At 52.1% G+C, this 19,439-nt stretch overlaps 2 protein-coding genes across 2 annotated transcripts; both read right to left on the bottom strand.

Moving 5' to 3' along the window:
- Positions 1–597: 597 nt before the first annotated feature.
- Positions 598–6,804, bottom strand: LOC147457341 (uncharacterized). The gene is made up of 2 exons (XM_086513308.1): positions 6,790–6,804; positions 598–4,695 (listed from the first exon to the last, which is right to left on the bottom strand). Exons 1-2 carry the CDS (start codon positions 6,802–6,804, stop codon positions 3,727–3,729), a joined length of 984 nt encoding a protein of 327 aa, XP_086369434.1. The 3' UTR covers positions 598–3,726.
- On the bottom strand, positions 5,055–18,853 carry LOC147457340 (uncharacterized). The gene is made up of 6 exons (XM_086513307.1): positions 18,366–18,853; positions 18,130–18,205; positions 11,447–12,129; positions 10,228–11,350; positions 9,874–10,158; positions 5,055–9,768 (listed from the first exon to the last, which is right to left on the bottom strand). The coding sequence occupies exons 1-6, from the start codon at positions 18,836–18,838 to the stop codon at positions 7,321–7,323; spliced, it is 5,088 nt and encodes a 1,695-aa protein (XP_086369433.1). The 5' UTR covers positions 18,839–18,853; the 3' UTR covers positions 5,055–7,320.
- Positions 18,854–19,439: the final 586 nt, after the last annotated feature.

Below are 19,439 nucleotides of genomic sequence, written 5' to 3'. Positions count from 1 at the left end.
AATTCCCTCCCCATTACCCTTAATATAGAAGAAGCAAAAACAAAAGGTATTCACTTTAAAATAAATGGAAAAAAGATTGTATCAACATGTACATTTGGGTCCATTCGAGCTTTAATTAATTTTTCATGGAGATTCCATCCGTATACTTTTCTAAACTTTTTTAACCTTACACATTGCCAAAGAGGTTGTTTCCATGACCTATCGTCTACCTTCACTAGCCATAGTCATCTTCCTTCACCTTGACATCTAACCAGTGTTCGGGAAAAATCATTTTTAAAAACATACAAGTATCCCTCCAAGACAAATATGAACCAGAAATTTCACAATACTAGCCAGTATTTTTGCAAAACTACACTATTTTCCATGTATTTTAAGCGGAATTTTCTCCTTCTTGCCCTCCCCTCAACCGGCTACTTTGATTTTGCAACCGGCTCAAGGCTAAGCTGAGGCACACTTTTCCCGAACACTGCATCTAACTGTTGCTGCCCATCGTTGGGTTTCTCTCACTCACATTAGAGCAACACCATCGCGATTCTTGACCACGTGGTTCGGCACCTACCTCAATTCAATTTTGATAGTGCATATGGCCCCCCCCCCCCCCCCCCCCCCCCCCCCCCCCCCCCCCCATTTTCCCCTCTTTTTTTCCTTCAAAGGGAAACGAGGCATCTACTTAGATTCTACTTAATGTAAACCTTTTGAAAATTGGCTATTTTGGCAAAAGGAAAAGGTATTCACTTTAAATAAAACAAATGGAAAAAAGATTGTATGTTGTTGAAAATTGATTCGGCCTATTGCCTACTCGGTCGAAAATCGGAAGAACCCATTAATTAATCGCGAAGATTCCCTTTTTGCCCAGATCAAAAAGTTTAAGTGTGTCCATTGTCCCTGGTTCTTGCGCGCGGTCCCCCACATGCCGCCCACCCCCACATGGCGGTCGTTGCGCCCGCCATCGCCGTCATTGCAACCGTGGTGCCCTCCTTCTCACACGATCGCTATGGCATACACCACACAGTAAGACGAAGGGAGTGCTGTTTGACTCTCCTCATGTCCCGAACATGCCATGGTCTTCGACCTGCAGCCAAACAGAGAGAGAGACACTTGCCGACCCCATCGCTTGAACCTTCCCTTGCCCTGCAAACAAAGGCCTCACAAACCTCGCAAGCAAACTATCGCCATCAACCCCTGCTGCCGTCCCATAGTAATGGCTCCGTCTGCAAACTCCTGGCCTCCCAAGGAACAATAATGTCTCGCTGTCTACAAGACGACTTCTGCATAAGCACCATCTCTCTTAGCTGCCGCGACGATGAGCCATCGTCCCTAGCTTAGATATTCGTAGAATGTCTACGCCTCTTGCCCGACGCACGCACTACGATATAGCATCCACACGAAAAAATCTGCCTCTTTACCTTTCTCTCTCTCTTCCACGTGTTCTCCCCCACCCTTTCCCCCTCAAGCCATACAAAGCATCAAACAAGATTCCATCTAATAGACCCTGTTTCGAAAATACTGGCAAAAGGCAAAAGGTATTCACTTTAAAACAAATGGAAAAAAGATTGGATCAACATACTCAACATATTTTGGCTGGTTTTGTTCTCAAGCTGATACTGGATCTATCTACATGAATTAATTAATTTCCTACGAAGATCCGCCGAAGTCCTTAGCTTCTATCGATTGGAGCCGATGCACACACTCGTTGCTCCACCTCGCCCTTCCTTCTGCTCTCGCGAACGGCCACACCATTGCTGCAACCGTGCAGAAAGTCCATGCCCTGATGCTCCCAACTCCTCGTACTGCATGCTCTCTCTCTCTCTCTCTCTCTCTCTCTCTCTCTCTCTCTCTACCATGCGCCATGATCGCCTTCTCTCTCCTCGTTCGACGTCTCAGAAGCACACACCTCGCACACGCCTACTCGAAGAGCCAACCATGGAGCCCTACGTGACAAAACTGTCTGCCCCCGTCTCCTCCTGCTGTCCGCGGCACTCTCTGCATGGAGGTCTTGGGACAGCTCCTGCGTCCTCTCCTGCCTATGCCTATCAAGACGCGGAGCAAGCTCGACCTGCCCCCAACTGAGACACACACAGAGTGCGAGTAAGGATGCCGCATGCGCAGGTGCATGGAGGAGCACACAAAGACCACAATCCTGGGCGCACGCACTCTCTCTCTCTCTCTCTCTCTCTCTCTCTCTCTCTCTGTGCGCGCCTCTGTCGCCACACGTCGCAATTTTTTTTTTTCTCTCTCTCTCTTTCTCCCTCTCTCTCTACGTGCCCTATCCTCCCATTTCCTTATCGAACCTTTTAAACAAGCATCTTCAGAGATTCCAATTAATGTGTCCTGCTTTCGAAAATTAGGACCACATACTGGCTGATTTCCTCAAGATCTTTTGCACTACTAAGGCCAGTCACAAGTGCCTAAAAACTTCCTATGGCCAAAAGAATCGTGAGCAGTGCTCGAAAAAAACTTTTTTCCAAGAACTTGTCAAAGCTGCAAGTTGGAAACAATGAAGGTTTTTATACCAATTTACACTATTTTTTTTCAAATTTTGGAGGTTTTCTCACCTTCAACTATAAGATTTAGAGGTAAATCTAAGAGTAGGTGTGCCAAACGCTCTTATTGAGGGGGATCAGAAGAGATGCTAAGTTGGAAGAAAAAGGAATGTTAATTTGAAAAGTAAAAGCTAAAGATCAAGTTTGAATCAAAGTTAAATTTTGGAGATATCCGTTTCACAAAAGTTTTTCTTTTAGCTGCTCCCATACGTTTGAAGGAAAAAGTGAATTGGCACGTGGAGGGAAGAGAGAGAAGAAGAAACGTTGTGGGAAACTATCCCAACTTCCAAGAGACCTTTTATAGAGAGAGAGAGAGAGAGAGAGAGAAAATTGTTGGGGATTTTAGTGACGTCGAGGATCACAACAAGGGTATTGAATTGGACGCGATCTTGCGCAGGGCAGCTTGTAGCTCCCAGCTTTGAGGATCACAGACAAGGAAACAAGCAAGGCAGGTCACAAGTGTACGCCCAAAAGGGATATATATATAGAAGCCTGCTTGATGCCCACGCAAATTCCAGTTGCATCGTCTGGGCTTAGGCAGTGGGCGACCAGGATGATGCAAACGGTCCGTCATCCATGCCTGCTACTGCAATCGATCGCGCATGCTACCAGCAAGACGCCCCTAGCCTAGTGCAAGTGGTAGATTTTTTGTTGCGCATATCAAATAGATGGAGGACAGGATCTTGACAGCTGAGGTTGGAGGATGTAGCATGGAACAGGGAGGATCGAGTGGCGCGACGCAACAAATCTCGCTAGTAAAAGCAAAAGGGCTCAAAGCAATGGATGGAGTGGGCGGAGGCTTTTTTTCTTTGGGGAGTAACATAGTGGAGAGCTTCCTCTGTCTTGCTAGACTGTGTGTGTGTGTGTGTGTGTGTGTGTGTGTGTGTGTGTCTCTCACGTGGGAAGGTTGCTCAGGCGATTGCCTGGGGCTGTAGCATGCAAGAAGGCTGTAGATCGGGATTGCTCGGGTCGGCGAGAGAGCAGATGTGCGCCTCAACCTGTACGTCGGTGCTACCGTTGTGACAGTCTTGATGACGTCGAGCTCACGATAGTGTTAAATTGTTAATGGATGGGAGGCAAGGGTATCTGAACAGATTCCTGTTAATGAATTGGAAAACGACCGAAATAGTAGGAGGTATGAGTTATTTTCATTTAACCATTAGATGGAAGGGTTACACTAAACCTAGGTTTTTTTCGAGCCCTGAGCCGCGAGGGAGAGGGCCTGAGGCTGCCGATGGACTCCGGAAGCGCCGTCAGCCCCCCGCACCCAAAGAGGTCGAGGCTCGTGAGGTTCCCGAGGCTGCCGATGGACTCCGGAAGCGCCGTCAGCCCCCCGCACCCAAAGAGGTCGAGGACGGTGAGGCTCCCGAGGCTGCCGATGGACTCCGGAAGCGCCGTCAGCCCCTCGCACCGACGGAGGTCGAGGACGGTGAGGCTCCCGAGGCTGCCGATGGACTCCGGAAGCGCCGTCAGCCCCTCGCACCGACGGAGGTCGAGGACGGTGAGGCTCCCAAGGCTGCCGATGGACTCCGGAAGCGCCGTCAGCCGCGCGCACCCAGCGAGGTGGAGGCTCGTGGCTGCCGATGGACTCCGGAAGTGCCGTCAGCCCCTCGCACCCAGCGAGGAGGAGGCTCCCGAGGCTCCCGAGGCTGCCAATGGACTCCGGAAGGGCCGTCAGCCGCGCGCACCCAGCGAGGTGGAGGCTCGTGAGGCTCCCGAGGCTGCCGATGGACTCCGGAAGCACCGTCAGCCCCGCCCACCCAGCGAGGTCGAGGCTCGTGAGGCTCCTGAGGCTGCCGAAGGACTCCGGAAGCGCCGTCAGCCCCTCGCACTGACGGAGGTCGAGGCTCGTGAGGCTCCCGAGGCTGCCGATGGACTCCGGAAGCGCCGTCAGCCCCTCGCACCCAAAGAGGTCGAGGACGGTGAGGCTCCCGAGACTGCCGATGGACTCCGGAAGCGCCGTCAGCCCCTCGCACAGACGGAGGTCGAGGACGGTGAGGCTCCCGAGGCTACCGATGGACTCTGGAAGCGCCGTCAGCCGCGCGCACACAGTGAGGTGGAGGCTCGTGAGGCTCCCGAGGCTGCCGATGGACTCTGGAAGTATAAGGGGTATGAGCCTCCCGAAGACCGGCCACGGGAGGGGACCCCCCACCTAGGCACGTTAGCCTCACTCCACGCACTCGCGCACCGTGGGGACTCCACGCAAGGTTCCCCGGGGCACGCTATGACCCGTCGGCGGTGCGGCGGAGCCTGAGGCTACGTGGGGCTAGGGACCCGAGACGCGAGACCCGCGAAGACCCGCGAAACACAAACGGCCGTCGACCCATGGAACGCAACCACGCCCGAGCCGGCCCCGTCCGAGCCGGGCCCCCGAGAAGGCAACTTGACCCGAGCCGGTGCCGTCCGAGCCGGGCCCTCCTGAGCCGGTGCCGTCCGTGCCAGGACCCCTTGAAGCAACACCTTGGTCCCTTGGCCGCGTGCGGGTAAGAATCCCCGACGGGCCCCTTGAAGGTAGAAGTCCCCTCGGCCGCGTGCGGGTAAGAATCCCCGCCGGGCCCCTTGAAGACAGAAGTTCCCTCGGCTGCGTGCGGGTAAGAATCCCCACCGGGCCCCTCCCCGACGCGCCCAGAAGCTGGGGCGTCACACTTGGTATATAAGGGGTATGAGCCTCCCGAAGACCGGCCACGGGAGGGGACCCCCCACCTAGGCACGTTAGCCTCACTCCACGCACTCGCGCACCGTGGGGACTCCACGCAAGGTTCCCCGGGGCACGCTATGACCCGTCGGCGGTGCGGCGGAGCCTGAGGCTACGTGGGGCTAGGGACCCGAGACGCGAGACCCGCGAAGACCCGCGAAACACAAACGGCCGTCGACCCATGGAACGCAACCACGCCCGAGCCGGCCCCGTCCGAGCCGGGCCCCCGAGAAGGCAACTTGACCCGAGCCGGTGCCGTCCGAGCCGGGCCCTCCTGAGCCGGTGCCGTCCGTGCCAGGACCCCTTGAAGCAACACCTTGGTCCCTTGGCCGCGTGCGGGTAAGAATCCCCGACGGGCCCCTTGAAGGTAGAAGTCCCCTCGGCCGCGTGCGGGTAAGAATCCCCGCCGGGCCCCTTGAAGACAGAAGTTCCCTCGGCTGCGTGCGGGTAAGAATCCCCACCGGGCCCCTCCCCGACGCGCCCAGAAGCTGGGGCGTCACACTTGGTATATAAGGGGTATGAGCCTCCCGAAGACCGGCCACGGGAGGGGACCCCCCACCTAGGCACGTTAGCCTCACTCCACGCACTCGCGCACCGTGGGGACTCCACGCAAGGTTCCCCGGGGCACGCTATGACCCGTCGGCGGTGCGGCGGAGCCTGAGGCTACGTGGGGCTAGGGACCCGAGACGCGAGACCCGCGAAGACCCGCGAAACACAAACGGCCGTCGACCCATGGAACGCAACCACGCCCGAGCCGGCCCCGTCCGAGCCGGGCCCCCGAGAAGGCAACTTGACCCGAGCCGGTGCCGTCCGAGCCGGGCCCTCCTGAGCCGGTGCCGTCCGTGCCAGGACCCCTTGAAGCAACACCTTGGTCCCTTGGCCGCGTGCGGGTAAGAATCCCCGACGGGCCCCTTGAAGGTAGAAGTCCCCTCGGCCGCGTGCGGGTAAGAATCCCCGACGGGCCCCTTGAAGACAGAAGTTCCCTCGGCTGCGTGCGGGTAAGAATCCCCGCCGGGCCCCTCCCCGACGCGCCCAGAAGCTGGGGCGTCACACTTGGTATCAGAGCTCCAGAACGAGCTCCTGGAAACGAGCCGAAGACTAACGTGCCCGACGCGCACGATACTCACGACGACTCCAACCGCAATGGCCCGGGTCGTCAAAATCCTGGTGAAGAGAGCTCCAGAAAGCAACCACACGCCCTCCGCACCGTGACGCGTTCCCTGAACACCGGGCCGTCACTTGTGACCCGCGCCGGCCCCGATCCGAGCCGGGCACCTCCATGAGGAAAAGGAACGATGCGAGCCAGACAGGGCTCTTCGTGACGCGTCCAAACAACGGGCCGTCACCCGTGACCCGCGCCGGCCCCGATCCGAGCCGGGCACCACCATAACACAAAAAGCAAAGATGCGAGCCAGACAGGGCTCTTTATGACAAAAACAGAGAAACTCCAAAAACGCGACGAACCAAGCCAACGGTGTTCGTCGCGCCCCGGCCACGTTTTGTGGCCCATGCTGAGCTAAAGATCCAAACGACGTCCAAACAGGGACCAACTCGCAAGTGCTGCATTGCGACGGAACGCTCTTTCAAATTCGGCTTTCAAGAAGCCTCCGTGCGGACCAACGCAGCAGGTGGCTCCGCGCACATCGGGTTACCTATTCGGGGAACGCTCAAGTACGGGGAATTCTACTTGGGTGTTCAAAGCATACTTTTTCAGCCTTCTGCCAAAACCCCAAAAATACTCACTCACTCATTTCAAAAATGACAAAAACAAAGCATGCCTACTTACTTGCATTTTGGGAACAGTTTTTGATCACTTGCACTTATATGCACCCCTTTGTCCCCACGGCCTCATGCATAGCCGAGCACTCTTTTCCCACGTTCGACGCGGTCGTCGAACTCTCTTCAAACGGGGGTGTATATAAGGGGTATGAGCCTCCCGAAGACCGGCCACGGGAGGGGACCCCCCACCTAGGCACGTTAGCCTCACTCCACGCACTCGCGCACCGTGGGGACTCCACGCAAGGTTCCCCGGGGCACGCTATGACCCGTCGGCGGTGCGGCGGAGCCTGAGGCTACGTGGGGCTAGGGACCCGAGACGCGAGACCCGCGAAGACCCGCGAAACACAAACGGCCGTCGACCCATGGAACGCAACCACGCCCGAGCCGGCCCCGTCCGAGCCGGGCCCCCGAGAAGGCAACTTGACCCGAGCCGGTGCCGTCCGAGCCGGGCCCTCCTGAGCCGGTGCCGTCCGTGCCAGGACCCCTTGAAGCAACACCTTGGTCCCTTGGCCGCGTGCGGGTAAGAATCCCCGACGGGCCCCTTGAAGGTAGAAGTCCCCTCGGCCGCGTGCGGGTAAGAATCCCCGACGGGCCCCTTGAAGACAGAAGTTCCCTCGGCTGCGTGCGGGTAAGAATCCCCGCCGGGCCCCTCCCCGACGCGCCCAGAAGCTGGGGCGTCACAGGAAGCGCCGTCAGCCCCTCGCACCGAGCGAGGAGGAGGCCCGTGAGGCTCCCGAGACTGCCGATGGACTCCGGAAGGGCCGTCAGCCACGTGCACCCAGCGAGGAGGAGGCTCGTGAGGCTCCCGAGGCTGCCGATGGACTCCGGAAGCGCCGTCAGCCGCCCGCACCCAGCGAGGTCGAGGCTCGTGAGGCTCCCGAGGCTGCCGATGGACTCCGGAAGCGCCGTCAGCCCCGCCCACCCAGCGAGGTCGAGGCTGGTGAGGCTCCCGAGGCTGCCGAAGGACTCGGGAAGCGCCGTCAAACCCTCGCACCGACGGAGGTCGAGGCTCGTGAGGCTCCCGAGGCTGCCGATGGACTCCGGAAGCGCCGTCAGCCCCCCGCACCCAAAGAGGTCGAGGACGGTGAGGCTCCCGAGGCTGCCGATGGACTCCGGAAGCGCAGTCAGCCCCTCGCACAGACGGAGGTCGAGGACGGTGAGGCTCCCGAGGCTGCCGATGGACTCTGGAAGCGCCGTCAGCCGCGCGCACACAGTGAGGTGGAGGCTCGTGAGGCTCCCGAGGCTGCCGATGGACTCCGGAAGCGCCGTCAGCCCCTCGCACCGAGCGAGGAGGAGGCCCGTGAGGCTCCCGAGACTGCCGATGGACTCCGGAAGGGCCGTCAGCCGCGTGCACCCAGCGAGGAGGAGGCTCGTGAGGCTCCCGAGGCTGCCGATGGACTCCGGAAGCGCCATCAGCCGCCCGCACCCAGTAAGGTCGAGGCTCGTGAGGCTCCCGAGGCTGCCGATGGACTCCGGAAGCGCCGTCAGCCCCGCCCACCCAGCGAGGTCGAGGCTGGTGAGGCTCCCGAGGCTGCCGAAGGACTCCGGAAGCGCCGTCAAACCCTCGCACCGACGGAGGTCGAGGCTCGTGAGGCTCCCGAGGCTGGCGATGGACTCCGGAAGCGCCGTCAGCCCCCCGCACCCAAAGAGGTCGAGGACGGTGAGGCTCCCGAGGCTGCCGATGGACTCCGGAAGCGCCGTCAGCCCCTCGCACAGACGGAGGTCGAGGACGGTGAGGCTCCCGAGGCTGCCGATGGACTCTGGAAGCGCCGTCAGCCGCGCGCACACAGTGAGGTGGAGGCTCGTGAGGCTCCCGAGGCTGCCGATGGACTCCGGAAGCGCCGTCAGCCCCTCGCACCGAGTGAGGAGGAGGCCCGTGAGGCTCCCGAGGCTGCCGATGGACTCCGGAAGGGCCGTCAGCCGCGCGCACCCAGCGAGGAGGAGGCTCGTGAGGCTCCCGAGGCTGCCGATGGACTCCGGAAGCGCCGTCAGCCGCCTGCACCTAGCGAGGTCGAGGCTCGTGAGGCTCCCGAGGCTGCCGATGGACTCCAGAAGCGCCGTCAGCCGCCCGCACCCAGAGAGGTCGAGGCTCGTGAGGCTCCCAAGGCTGCCGATGGACTCCGGAAGCGCCGTCAGCCCCGCCCACCCAGCGAAGTCGAGGCTGGTGAGGCTCCCGAGGTTGCCGAAGGACTCTGGAAGCGCCGTCAGCCCCTCGCACCGACGGAGGTCGAGGCTCGTGAGGCTCCCAAGGCTGCCGATGGACTCCGGAAGCGCCGTCAGCCCCTCGCACCCAAAGAGGTCAAGGACGGTGAGGCTCCCGAGGCTGCCGATGGACTCCGGAAGCGCCGTCAGCCCCTCGCACCCAAAGAGGTCAAGGACGGTGAGGCTCCCGAGGCTGCCGATGGACTCCGGAAGCGCCGTCAGCCCCTCGCACCAAGCGAGGTGGAGGCTCGTCAGGCTCCCGAGGCTGCCGATGGACTCCGGAAGGGCCGTCAGCCGCATGCACCCAGCGAGGTGGAGGCTTGTGAGGCTCCCGAGGCTGCCGATGGACTCTGGAAGCGCCGTCAGCCCCCGGCACTGACGGAGGTCAAGGCGTGTGAGGCTCCCCAGGCTGCCGATTGACTCTGGTACACTCTCGAGGTGTCTACAATCAGACAGATCCAACTTCTCTAAGTTTTTGCAAGAGACACCGAAATCAGGAAGCTCTTTGCAAATAATTTCGCAATCAATGAGTACCAGTTCCTGCAAATTCTGCAAAGCAACCAATCGCAAACAAAATAAGCTATCATTCAACAATTTTCCCACAAGAAACCTCTCAGCAAACGAGAACGATAAAGGCACATGCTTAGCTATTACCTCAAACATGTGACCACCTTGAGAAAGGCTCGATATCTGACTCTTGCTCAAGTCCAAGACAACAACCTTACTGAGTAGCTGAGAAGGAAGAAACTCAAGGGGACACCTGTGCCACTGAAACCATCTGAGCTCCTTGGGAAACAAGCTGAAATCCCCTGTGATGTGGGCATTCCCAGATAGCAGTAGAAACCGTAGAGAATCCATGCCAGCAAAAGACTTTACACCCCATTCCTCCCGGCCTTCCTCCAAAGTCAAAAGCTTTACCCCACGCACCGAACTTGTTCCCTACAGCACTTAGCAATATCAGTACTAACATTTCACATGGAAAAACACACAGCTTGACACCAATTTTACCTTTTCATGTTGCAGAACAAAACGCACATCATCCTCATGCCACAAATGGCTACATTCCCATACATTCTCGTGGCTACGTTCGACCACTATTTCTCGCCCCATATCGCGAAGAAGGTCGTGCATAGTAAGGTTTCTTTCTTCATCAATCTTGACCAGGGACTTAAGTCTAAGTTCATTAAGGTAGAGCACTGCTGCATGACCCAATTCACTGCACCATAGTCTCTTAGCTCGATCCTCATGCTCTCCAAGCATGAAGCATGCGATATCAAGGAACATTAACCTATCTTTCCTGCCCAACCCATTGAAGCTGATTCTCAAAATCTCCGTCACTTTCCTCTGTGCGGGTATGAGGGTGTGCCGATGGCCTTCAAGGACCTTCACTGTTGCCTCCCAAAAACCCATGTCCTGACCATAAAGGTGCGCACCAAGAGTCTCCAAAGCCAGAGGAAGGCCATCGCATGCATGAACCACCTTCCCTGCCAATGCCTTGAAATCCTCAGAGGGTTCTTCTTGGCAAAGAAAAGCATGCCAGTTGAATAGCAGATGCGAGTGTGACTCGTTGAGACCCTGCATGCCGAGCCTCTTGTGGGCCTTTGCCAAGCTGACAATTTGTTCATCTCGTGTTGTAATCACAATCTGGCTACCATCCTTGAGGCTATCAAAGGGTAAGAGCGCCTCAAGCTGCTCCTTGTCATCAACATCGTCGAGAATTAGCAAGATCTTCAAGTCAGAAAGGTGTTCTATCAACATTTCCTTCCCATGTGAAATACTATGGATTGTCTCTTTGCTCTTTAGCAGGGCACCAAGCATACGCTCTTGCACACTTCGCAGCCCGGCATCGGTTCTAGCTTCTGACCTCACGCCCTCTATGAAGTGAAAACAATCAAATTTCCTGTAAATGGCATTGTAAATGGATTTGGCCAAAGTGGTCTTCCCCACTCCTCCCATGCCATAGATACCCAATTTGTGAAACCCCTTCTGCGCCTTATCGATTTGCATCAGATCCAACGCCAACTGTAGCTTTTCATCCACTCCCACAGGGTGCTTGGCTATGTACAAAATAGTTCTGTTTAATACATGAAGCACCTCAGAAACAATGAGCTTAACGAGGCGTGCTTCATACCTGTCAAATCAAACTAGTAGATCAGAACAATACTCGCCCATTGCCTGGAGAGAGAGAGAGAGAGAGAGAGAGAGAGGGAGGTTCAGAATCGCTTACCCTTGAGCAGTATCCAGAAGTGACTTGCCATGGACATTGGATGCTTCTTTAAGAGCATTCATCCACTTCTGGATTTCCTGGGAATCGTTTCGCCCGGCATGTTTATGTTTACGAAAAGCTGAAGAGTAGCAGCTCTTGCAAGATGCAGAGTAATTGATATGGCGAAGGTCACTGGGGCAAACATTGAAGAAGACGGGCAAGAAGAGTTGGCTCCGTCCACTGGAGCGACATTCAAGGATGTTGACAAGCTCCCTCAAGCACCAGGGAGAGGCGGCATAGTCCGGAGAGAATATTGCGATGTGTACTTTGCTGTGGTGAATTGCATGCTCTATGGCATCCCAATTCTCTTCCCCACTGTGGATGCTCTTGTAGTCGACAAAGCAGTGGGGGATGCCCGAAGCCTCAAAGGATGCAGAGAGATGGTCCACGAAGCTCTTCTTCACATCGGGGCCCCGGTGATTGAGAAAGACATCGTAGTTTTCCTTGGGGGCAGCGGCGCCTGGTCTGCAAATTAGGCCAGTAGCTTCGGCAACTGTGTCCTCGGTTACTTCCTCACCCCTGTTGCCATTAATCAAGAGCATGAGCCTCGAGACCAGGAAATTGCAGAGGTTACAGGTCTCAGCCATGAAGCTTGAGACCAGGAAAATGCAGATCAGATCTGAAAGCGTCCCGGCGTGTCTGTGCTAGCTCTAGCAGATCTGTTGGTGCGTGTCACGTGTGTGACTGTGGGTCTGTGTGTGTGTGTGAGAGAGAGAGAGAGAGGGAGAGCTCTAGCTGATAAGGAGGAGGAAGAGGAGAGATAGAGTCACTGTTGAGAGTTGTCCTCGCCCTCTCTCACTCTCTCTCTCTATATATACAGGGGGGTGGGCACTGTGTAGTACTGTGTACCATGACAGCAACAGCCGTTGACAATTTCAAAGTCGCCGCTGAGAAAGCGCGTGTGTGTGAAAGCTCCACCCGGATCGATGGCCCAAACGATGCCAGCTAGGCTAGGAGTGAAAGAGTTCCCACTAAAAACTAGTCTTGCTTGGTGGGCTTTGCTATATAACATCTATAGAATACAATAGGACATATGCAAATTGACATTTAACATTGCACACTCGAGGAAATAGAGGCATGAATAATTTGGCAATGTGGGCACTGCTCGAAACGCATATATATTTTTGAAAAATTCTATAATATTTATGGGACGAGACAAAGTTAAGTGCATCAATTATTCAAGATTATAGGGATGGTTACAATTGAGATAACATGGATAGCTCTCTATAATTATATTATCTACCTCTTTCCTATCCAAATATCACTCATCAGTGTCAAGAATACAGAGGGGTTACTGTTGATTCATGGTTGGTATGTTGAACTGGTAATGGATTATTCTGCTAAGTCTTGTTGTTCTCGCTCCGATGGAAAAGCGTCCAACAATAATGCAGAAGTGAGGGCAGTAGGAGTGTCTATTCATTTGTATGCCGACCTCATTTATTGCTATGTATGTGAGGTATGCCACCGTGCATGAGGGACATATTTCTAGATTGTGAGCAAAGATATTAGATTGCATGCTCCAATCTTTATATAGTGTAGTAATTATAAACCATGACCTAAAATATGGACGGTAAGCTAGTTTGGTTGCAGTTTTCTCCCTAGCTTATTGATACTTGGACTATAATCTTCTAGGTCTTGAGAATTTCATATTGACACCTAGTACGAGAGAAACGAGAACATATATAGTATGACATCAATTATTTCGACACTTAGTATGGTATCAATTATTTAGAGCTAAAGTAAAGATGCACAAGGTAAATTCACTATTGTGATACACCCACATGCATTCACTACTGTAATACATCACATGCATTGGCTAGCACCTGCATGTAAAGAGTTGCATGTGTAACTAACATGTGCAGATGTTGATCGACATAAGTATATAGTCTTGAAAACAAGATTTAAATAAACCAAAGCAAAGGAAGTAATGCAAAAATTTCTAAAACAAGCGAATAGATAAAGCATGAATGAACAACAATAATAAATAAGGTGCTTTACTGACCTGCAATGTTGTACTGCTGCTTTTTGATTGTCCAATCTACAGGCCGATTTTTGAGTCGAGCTACAAAAAAGCAATGTGAATAGTTAAACATATCATCTTGCAATGAAACATCATAGTATGAAATTGCAAAGTATACAGTGCACGTCATGCAAAGGTGCCATACAAAAGTATGGTGGAGAGTTGGCACTGTGTTCTCTCCAAAACTTTATAAGAAACGGAAGCCGTGCCCTGCCCCGTAGCATTTATGTGTTGCGCCAAGCAAACACATGCACGTGGAAAATTGGATGCAGATAGCGAACCTTGCAGTGTTGCTGAGCTGGAGTCGCGCTTGTGCAATTGAATCTTGTAGTGTTGTGAATATATGTCCTCCCTGCCATACACAAAACACACAGATGTAACTATATGTTATATGTCCTCTGATCAGTACTACCTTCTCTCTGTGTGTATATGTGTGTGTGTGTGTGTGATGTAAGCTGCTTCGATCAGCAATTATGTCTTCTTGCCATAGAGATGGTATACTCAAGCTCGTCACCAACAACTGTAAAAGATCTATTAATGCCTTTGACAACGATCTCATTTTCAAGAGCAATAGATTTGTTTTCTATATTGAGCGTATGCTTTTGAACTTCCATGACTTCTGTGCTTTGAGCAATAATGAGCAAAAAACAACTCTAAAAATTCATCAATTTTGGGCCTCCAATAACCACTTCCACGTATAGGGGACGCAACAGCCATCCATTAGAAGCTAATATCTCTAGTCAAAACATGCAACTTGAAGTCTCTGAAGGTGCGATCCCTCCAAAAGATGCAGAAGTCAATGCTTACGACAGTGGTACTAGCTAGTAGTTCTGTTAATGATGCAATTGAGGTGGTTGCATGAAGCCTGTGAGAAATCTAGCCCTTTTTTGCATACAACCAGATTCCATATGGTTAGTGTCGCTGCCATCACCCCATGCGGCCAACTCTCTTTCTCAAGCCCCGGCGGCCCTCCAATCCACAGCACCCCAGCCAACCCCTCTGTCCAGACAACCCTCCTTGAATTTTTGCCAATGTAATGGATCTTATTATATGCTAAGCCAATAAGAGATGCAAAGAAAGCTTACTCGTCTCTACAAGTAAACCGAGATAAGATACAACATCATGAGGAATGTATTTGCAAAAGAGGACGCTTGGCACCCAACATATATGATATATTGAGTGTGTGACTAAATAAATTAATTTTTGAATCTTAAGGATGCAAAATGCGTTCGAGAGTAGATAAAATCTGTACAATTTTCTTGACGTTGAAATCGGTTTGGCACTCAGATGGCAGTATATTAACAGCAGTATGCCTTGCGCTATGGAATGTTAAGTCATTGCTCAGTTGTTGTTGGTGATAATTGCACTCGATCTGTTTGGCATACTATAGTTGTTATATGGAGTTTCTATCTCAACCGCTTGTTGCACAAAAGACCTTTGAGAAGATGTGAATAGATTATCACTGCCCGCCCTGGAGTAGCTTTCCTTCAAGGGAAAATGAGGGTTTGTGTTGGCTACAATACCAAACTGATGTCTGTCATCTGCAGCCATCTGAACTTGATCTGATAGCTACTGCGTACATGGACCTTTGCTCATAGGATTTGCCACCGAATCATGGTTATTAGCAAGAGAAGCTCTTTACATGCCGTAATATTGGCCATATTGTCTATAGAGTTTTTGCTATTCCATCCAGTTGTTGAATGGGTAGCAGTGAACTTCTTTTGGAGGCTTATAGGTGTTGACATATTGGTATGCATGTCTCCAAAAATGCCATTACTCCGCAGTCCGTGTTCGTTAGCTTCTCCAACATCAAATCTCTTTGTGTGGAAAAAAGAATCAGATTCTGCTTTCGCTCTTTGACTATTCTTTTGATCCTGATCGGCAGCGTAGGCACCTGCATGATTTACTACTTGACTTCTGCTGCAATGTTGTTGCATCTCCTTGGATCTAACATTAACCAACTCTCACGGACACCATATTTTGCGTTGAATTGGTTATGAAAGATGTTTTGTGTTTGTTTGCAGATCGTTCCGAATTGCTTGCCTCATCAAATTTTTAGATAGGCTATCAACATAGCTGGACGAGGAGTGCGACTGAAGCCAACGGCTCATGGTTCGAACCATGACTTGCACTAGTGGCAATATTCCCCAATGCCTTTCCCTTGACATTGAGCTGTCTGCCACTAATCCCCTCACACACTGCTAAGTGCACAAGCAACTACTTCTTCTCCCTCTCCTGTTGCACTCTTTTTATACGCAATCTACGGCCCTCTCTTTGCAGCATCTCAAAATTCTCCCCTTTTCATGTTGTTGGTGATGTAGACGGCAGAGGCAGAAGAAATGGAACGGGTAAACGTCAAAGTGGACATGAGGGCAGAAAAGTTTAGGAGGATCGATCACACCAAAGCGTATGATGGTTATCCTCAAGTAATCAAGCCAGCGGCTTCAGTGCTGCCAGGAGCGCCATATTGTAGGAGACTCTCTGTGACTTGAATCTCAAGCCAGGCGGAGCGTGAGGGGAACGTTCCACAGCCGCGGGGAGGGCTGAACTGAGAGAAAAAGGGAGAGAAGCCTCTCTCTCTCTCTCTCTCTCTCTCTCTCTCTCTCTCTCTCTCTCTCTCTCTCTCTCTCTCTCTCTCTCTCTCTCTCTCTCTCTCTCTCTCTCTCTCTCTCTCTCTCTCTCTCTCTCTCTCTCTCTCTCTCTCTCTCTCTCTCTCTCTCGCCCAACCTGCGACACTGCTATCGTCAACCCACGATCGACGGCGCGGCGTTTTTTTCCTTGTTACTGCTTTTCATTAAGCTTTTCACGGCCTCTTTTGTGGCCATTGAAGCGGTGCCACGTGGTGGCTTGTGTGATCAGATAGAAGAATAAGAGCCTTTGGCTTACCAAGTAAAAATTGTGCACAGGTTGCGTGACCGTCCCCGCTCCAGGCATTGGGGCGCAACTGCAAAAAACGACATTGCATAAGCCCGATAATGGAGGAAAAGGAACGCATGGGGAGACACTGACCCACAATCAACTGGCACTGCTTTCTCTATTCGCGAAAAACTCCGCCCTCCCTTACCACCTCCTCTCTTCTAAAGCCCTGCCCAAGAAAATTCATCAGCTGCAACTAAATCGCAAGTTTGTTTCTTGTAAATTTCTGCTACACAACTCACAGATGCCGTTTTGTGAGCCTCCTGAATGGGGAGTCTTTTTTTTGGCATTTACTGACTGCAGCAAAGCATAAGTTTTTTGTTTTCGATGCATCGTTTGAGTGGCAAAGACTTCAGTTTTGGCTACTAATGCCATAATAATAGTGTTAGCTCAGTTGGTACAGTCATAGCCTATGTGCCTAAGGTCTTGGGTTCAATCCCCCTTGGATGCCTGAAGACATGTTCTAAGTGTTGCGAGAGAAGGAGAGAGCACAGGAATAGAACCCCAAAGTGTGTAGAATACACACATGAGATTATGTATATATAGAGGGGACCTGGGTGCCATATATAGAGAAGCCATATATTGAGTAGCTTCACATATAAGCTCAACACCCCCGCTATTTTATGTGAAGCTCAACACTAAGTCCTTAGGGATTGTTCCCATATGCCTCCACTGGGGGTTGGGTGTGTGTGTGTGATGGGATGCCTCTCTCCCTACCTGTGAGGCCATTGTATACAGGGTGTGTGTGTTTCAAAGTTCTTGTACTCTTATATAAAAAAATAAAAAATAGTGTTAGCTAAATCGCAGCCATGCCTTTCTGGACCGCTGATAAAAATGTGCCTACATTTGCAATTGACATTTTTTCATGTGTTGTCGGTCGTGCACCACTACTACAAACTGCCAAAGAATAGTTAGTGAATGCAGCAGAGTATAAGGTGATATTGCTGGATGCATTGTGCTGATCAGATGGACATCGCGTGAGATTTTGCTTGTAGCTTTGGTCTTACCGGGCATATCACAAAAAAAGTGTTGCTTATACTGCAATTGACATGTTCTCAGTGATATCCATGCGTCATTCGCCATGCAACACTATTGAAAGTTGCCAAAGCTATACTAGTGTCTCACGATTTACATGTTCTGTTGTAGCTTAAATGTTCCTCTCATGATGTTGTTTGCTCAAGAATTTTACCGTCTTTTGTGCTTGTTACGAGCTTCTACAATGTCGAAATTGATCCAGAGCACTTGTGTGTCTTTGTGTGTGTGTGTGTGTGTGTGTGGGACATGGACTCGCATGGCTGGAACTTAAACAATGAGTGCTCCCAATTTGATGATGATAGTTACCTCAAGGCTCACCCTGTCACGTCCTTTGCGAGCCGATATCCGAGAGCCCCCACAACATGACACATCCGGCAATAAATGAGGGATAGTGAGGGGATCGATGCTCATGAGACGGGCGAGCAGAATCTCAAGGTGGGGCGACACAAAGAACAAGGTTGTACAAAGGCCCCCCCACCGCCTGCAACCCGGGTTTTGAACCCATAACCTCACTCCTCATATTTCAATTCATGTGGGCCAACCACTCTTCACACACATCGTGTACCCCAACCTGTGTTTTATAATCTTGTATTGTGAGCAAACATGCTCTGCCCAAGTTTTTGGTATACAAGTTTAGTTTTAGTTAAATGTGTGGTGTTACTTAGTGTTGAGCCCGGGCGTCCAAAATAGTTCTGTTTAATACATTAGGCACCTCCGAAACAATGCGCTTTACGAGGTCTGTTTCAAACCTGTCAAATCAAACTAGTAGATTAAAACAATACGCACCCATTGCCTGCACACACACACACACACACACACACACACACACACACACACACACACACACACACACACACACACACACACACACACACACACACACACAGAGAGATGTTCAGAATCGCTTACCCTTGAGCAATATCTTGATGTGACATGCCATGGACATTGGATGCTTCTTTCAGAGCATTCATCCAATTTTGGATTGCTTGCGAGTCATTTCCCTTGGCAAGTTGAAGAAAAGCTAAAGAGCAGCAGCTCTTGGAAGATGCAGAGTCGATACGGCGAAGGTCACTGGGGCAAACATCAAAGAAGACGGGTAAGAAGAGTTGGCTCCATCCATTGGAGTGACACTCAAGTATGTTGACAAGCTCCCTCAAGCACCAGGAAGAGGTGGCATAGCCCTTTGAGAATATTGCGATGTGTACTTTGCTGTGGTGAATTGCATGCTCTATGGCATCCCAATTACCTTCCCCAACATGGATACTCTTGTAGTCGACAAAGTAGTGCAGGATGCTCGCAGCTTCAAAGGATGCAAAGAGGTGGTCCACGAAGCTCTTCTTCACATCAGGGCCCCAGTGATTGAGAAAGACGTAGTTTTCCATGGGTGCAACGGGTGGTCTGCAAATTAGGTAAGTAGCTGTTGCCGTTGATATGGTGAGTTCGGCAACTGTGTCCTCGGTTACTTCCTCACCCCTGTTGCCATTACACAAGAGCATGAGGCTCGAGACCGGGAAATTGCAGATCATTTGAAAGCGTCCGTGCGCGTGATAGCTCTAGCACATCTGTTGGTGCATGTGTGTGTGTGTGTGTGTGTGTGTGTGTGTGTGTGTGTGTGTGAGAGAGAGAGAGAGAGAGAGAGAGAGAGAGAGAGAGAGAGACAGAGAGAAAGAGAGAGAGAGAGAGCTCTACCTGAGAGCAGCTGGTCTGCAAATCAAGTTAGTAGCTGCTGTTGTTGATATAGTCGGTTGGGCATATGTGTCCTCGGTTACTTCCTCACCCCTATCAGCTACCTCTACCCCTCCTTCTCAGCTGCCACACCACCGCAATGAGCAGTGCCGCACTGCATTGTCTTCACAGCTCCTTTATCCATTACAACAAGTGGAAAAGCATGATCCATTGCAATGGGATGACAAGTGCAAAAAAGTGTTTCAAGAGGTGAAAGAGGTGTTAGGGGGGTTGTTAGCCATGCAGGCTCCTGATTGG

Source organism: Adiantum capillus-veneris, chromosome 5 (genome assembly GCF_014529385.1).
Source record: "Adiantum capillus-veneris isolate H3 chromosome 5, ASM1452938v2, whole genome shotgun sequence".
NCBI classification, from domain to species: Eukaryota; Viridiplantae; Streptophyta; class Polypodiopsida; order Polypodiales; family Pteridaceae; genus Adiantum; species Adiantum capillus-veneris.
Note: the sequence above shows the minus strand (reverse complement) of the source record. Positions and strands in the feature narration are given on the sequence as shown.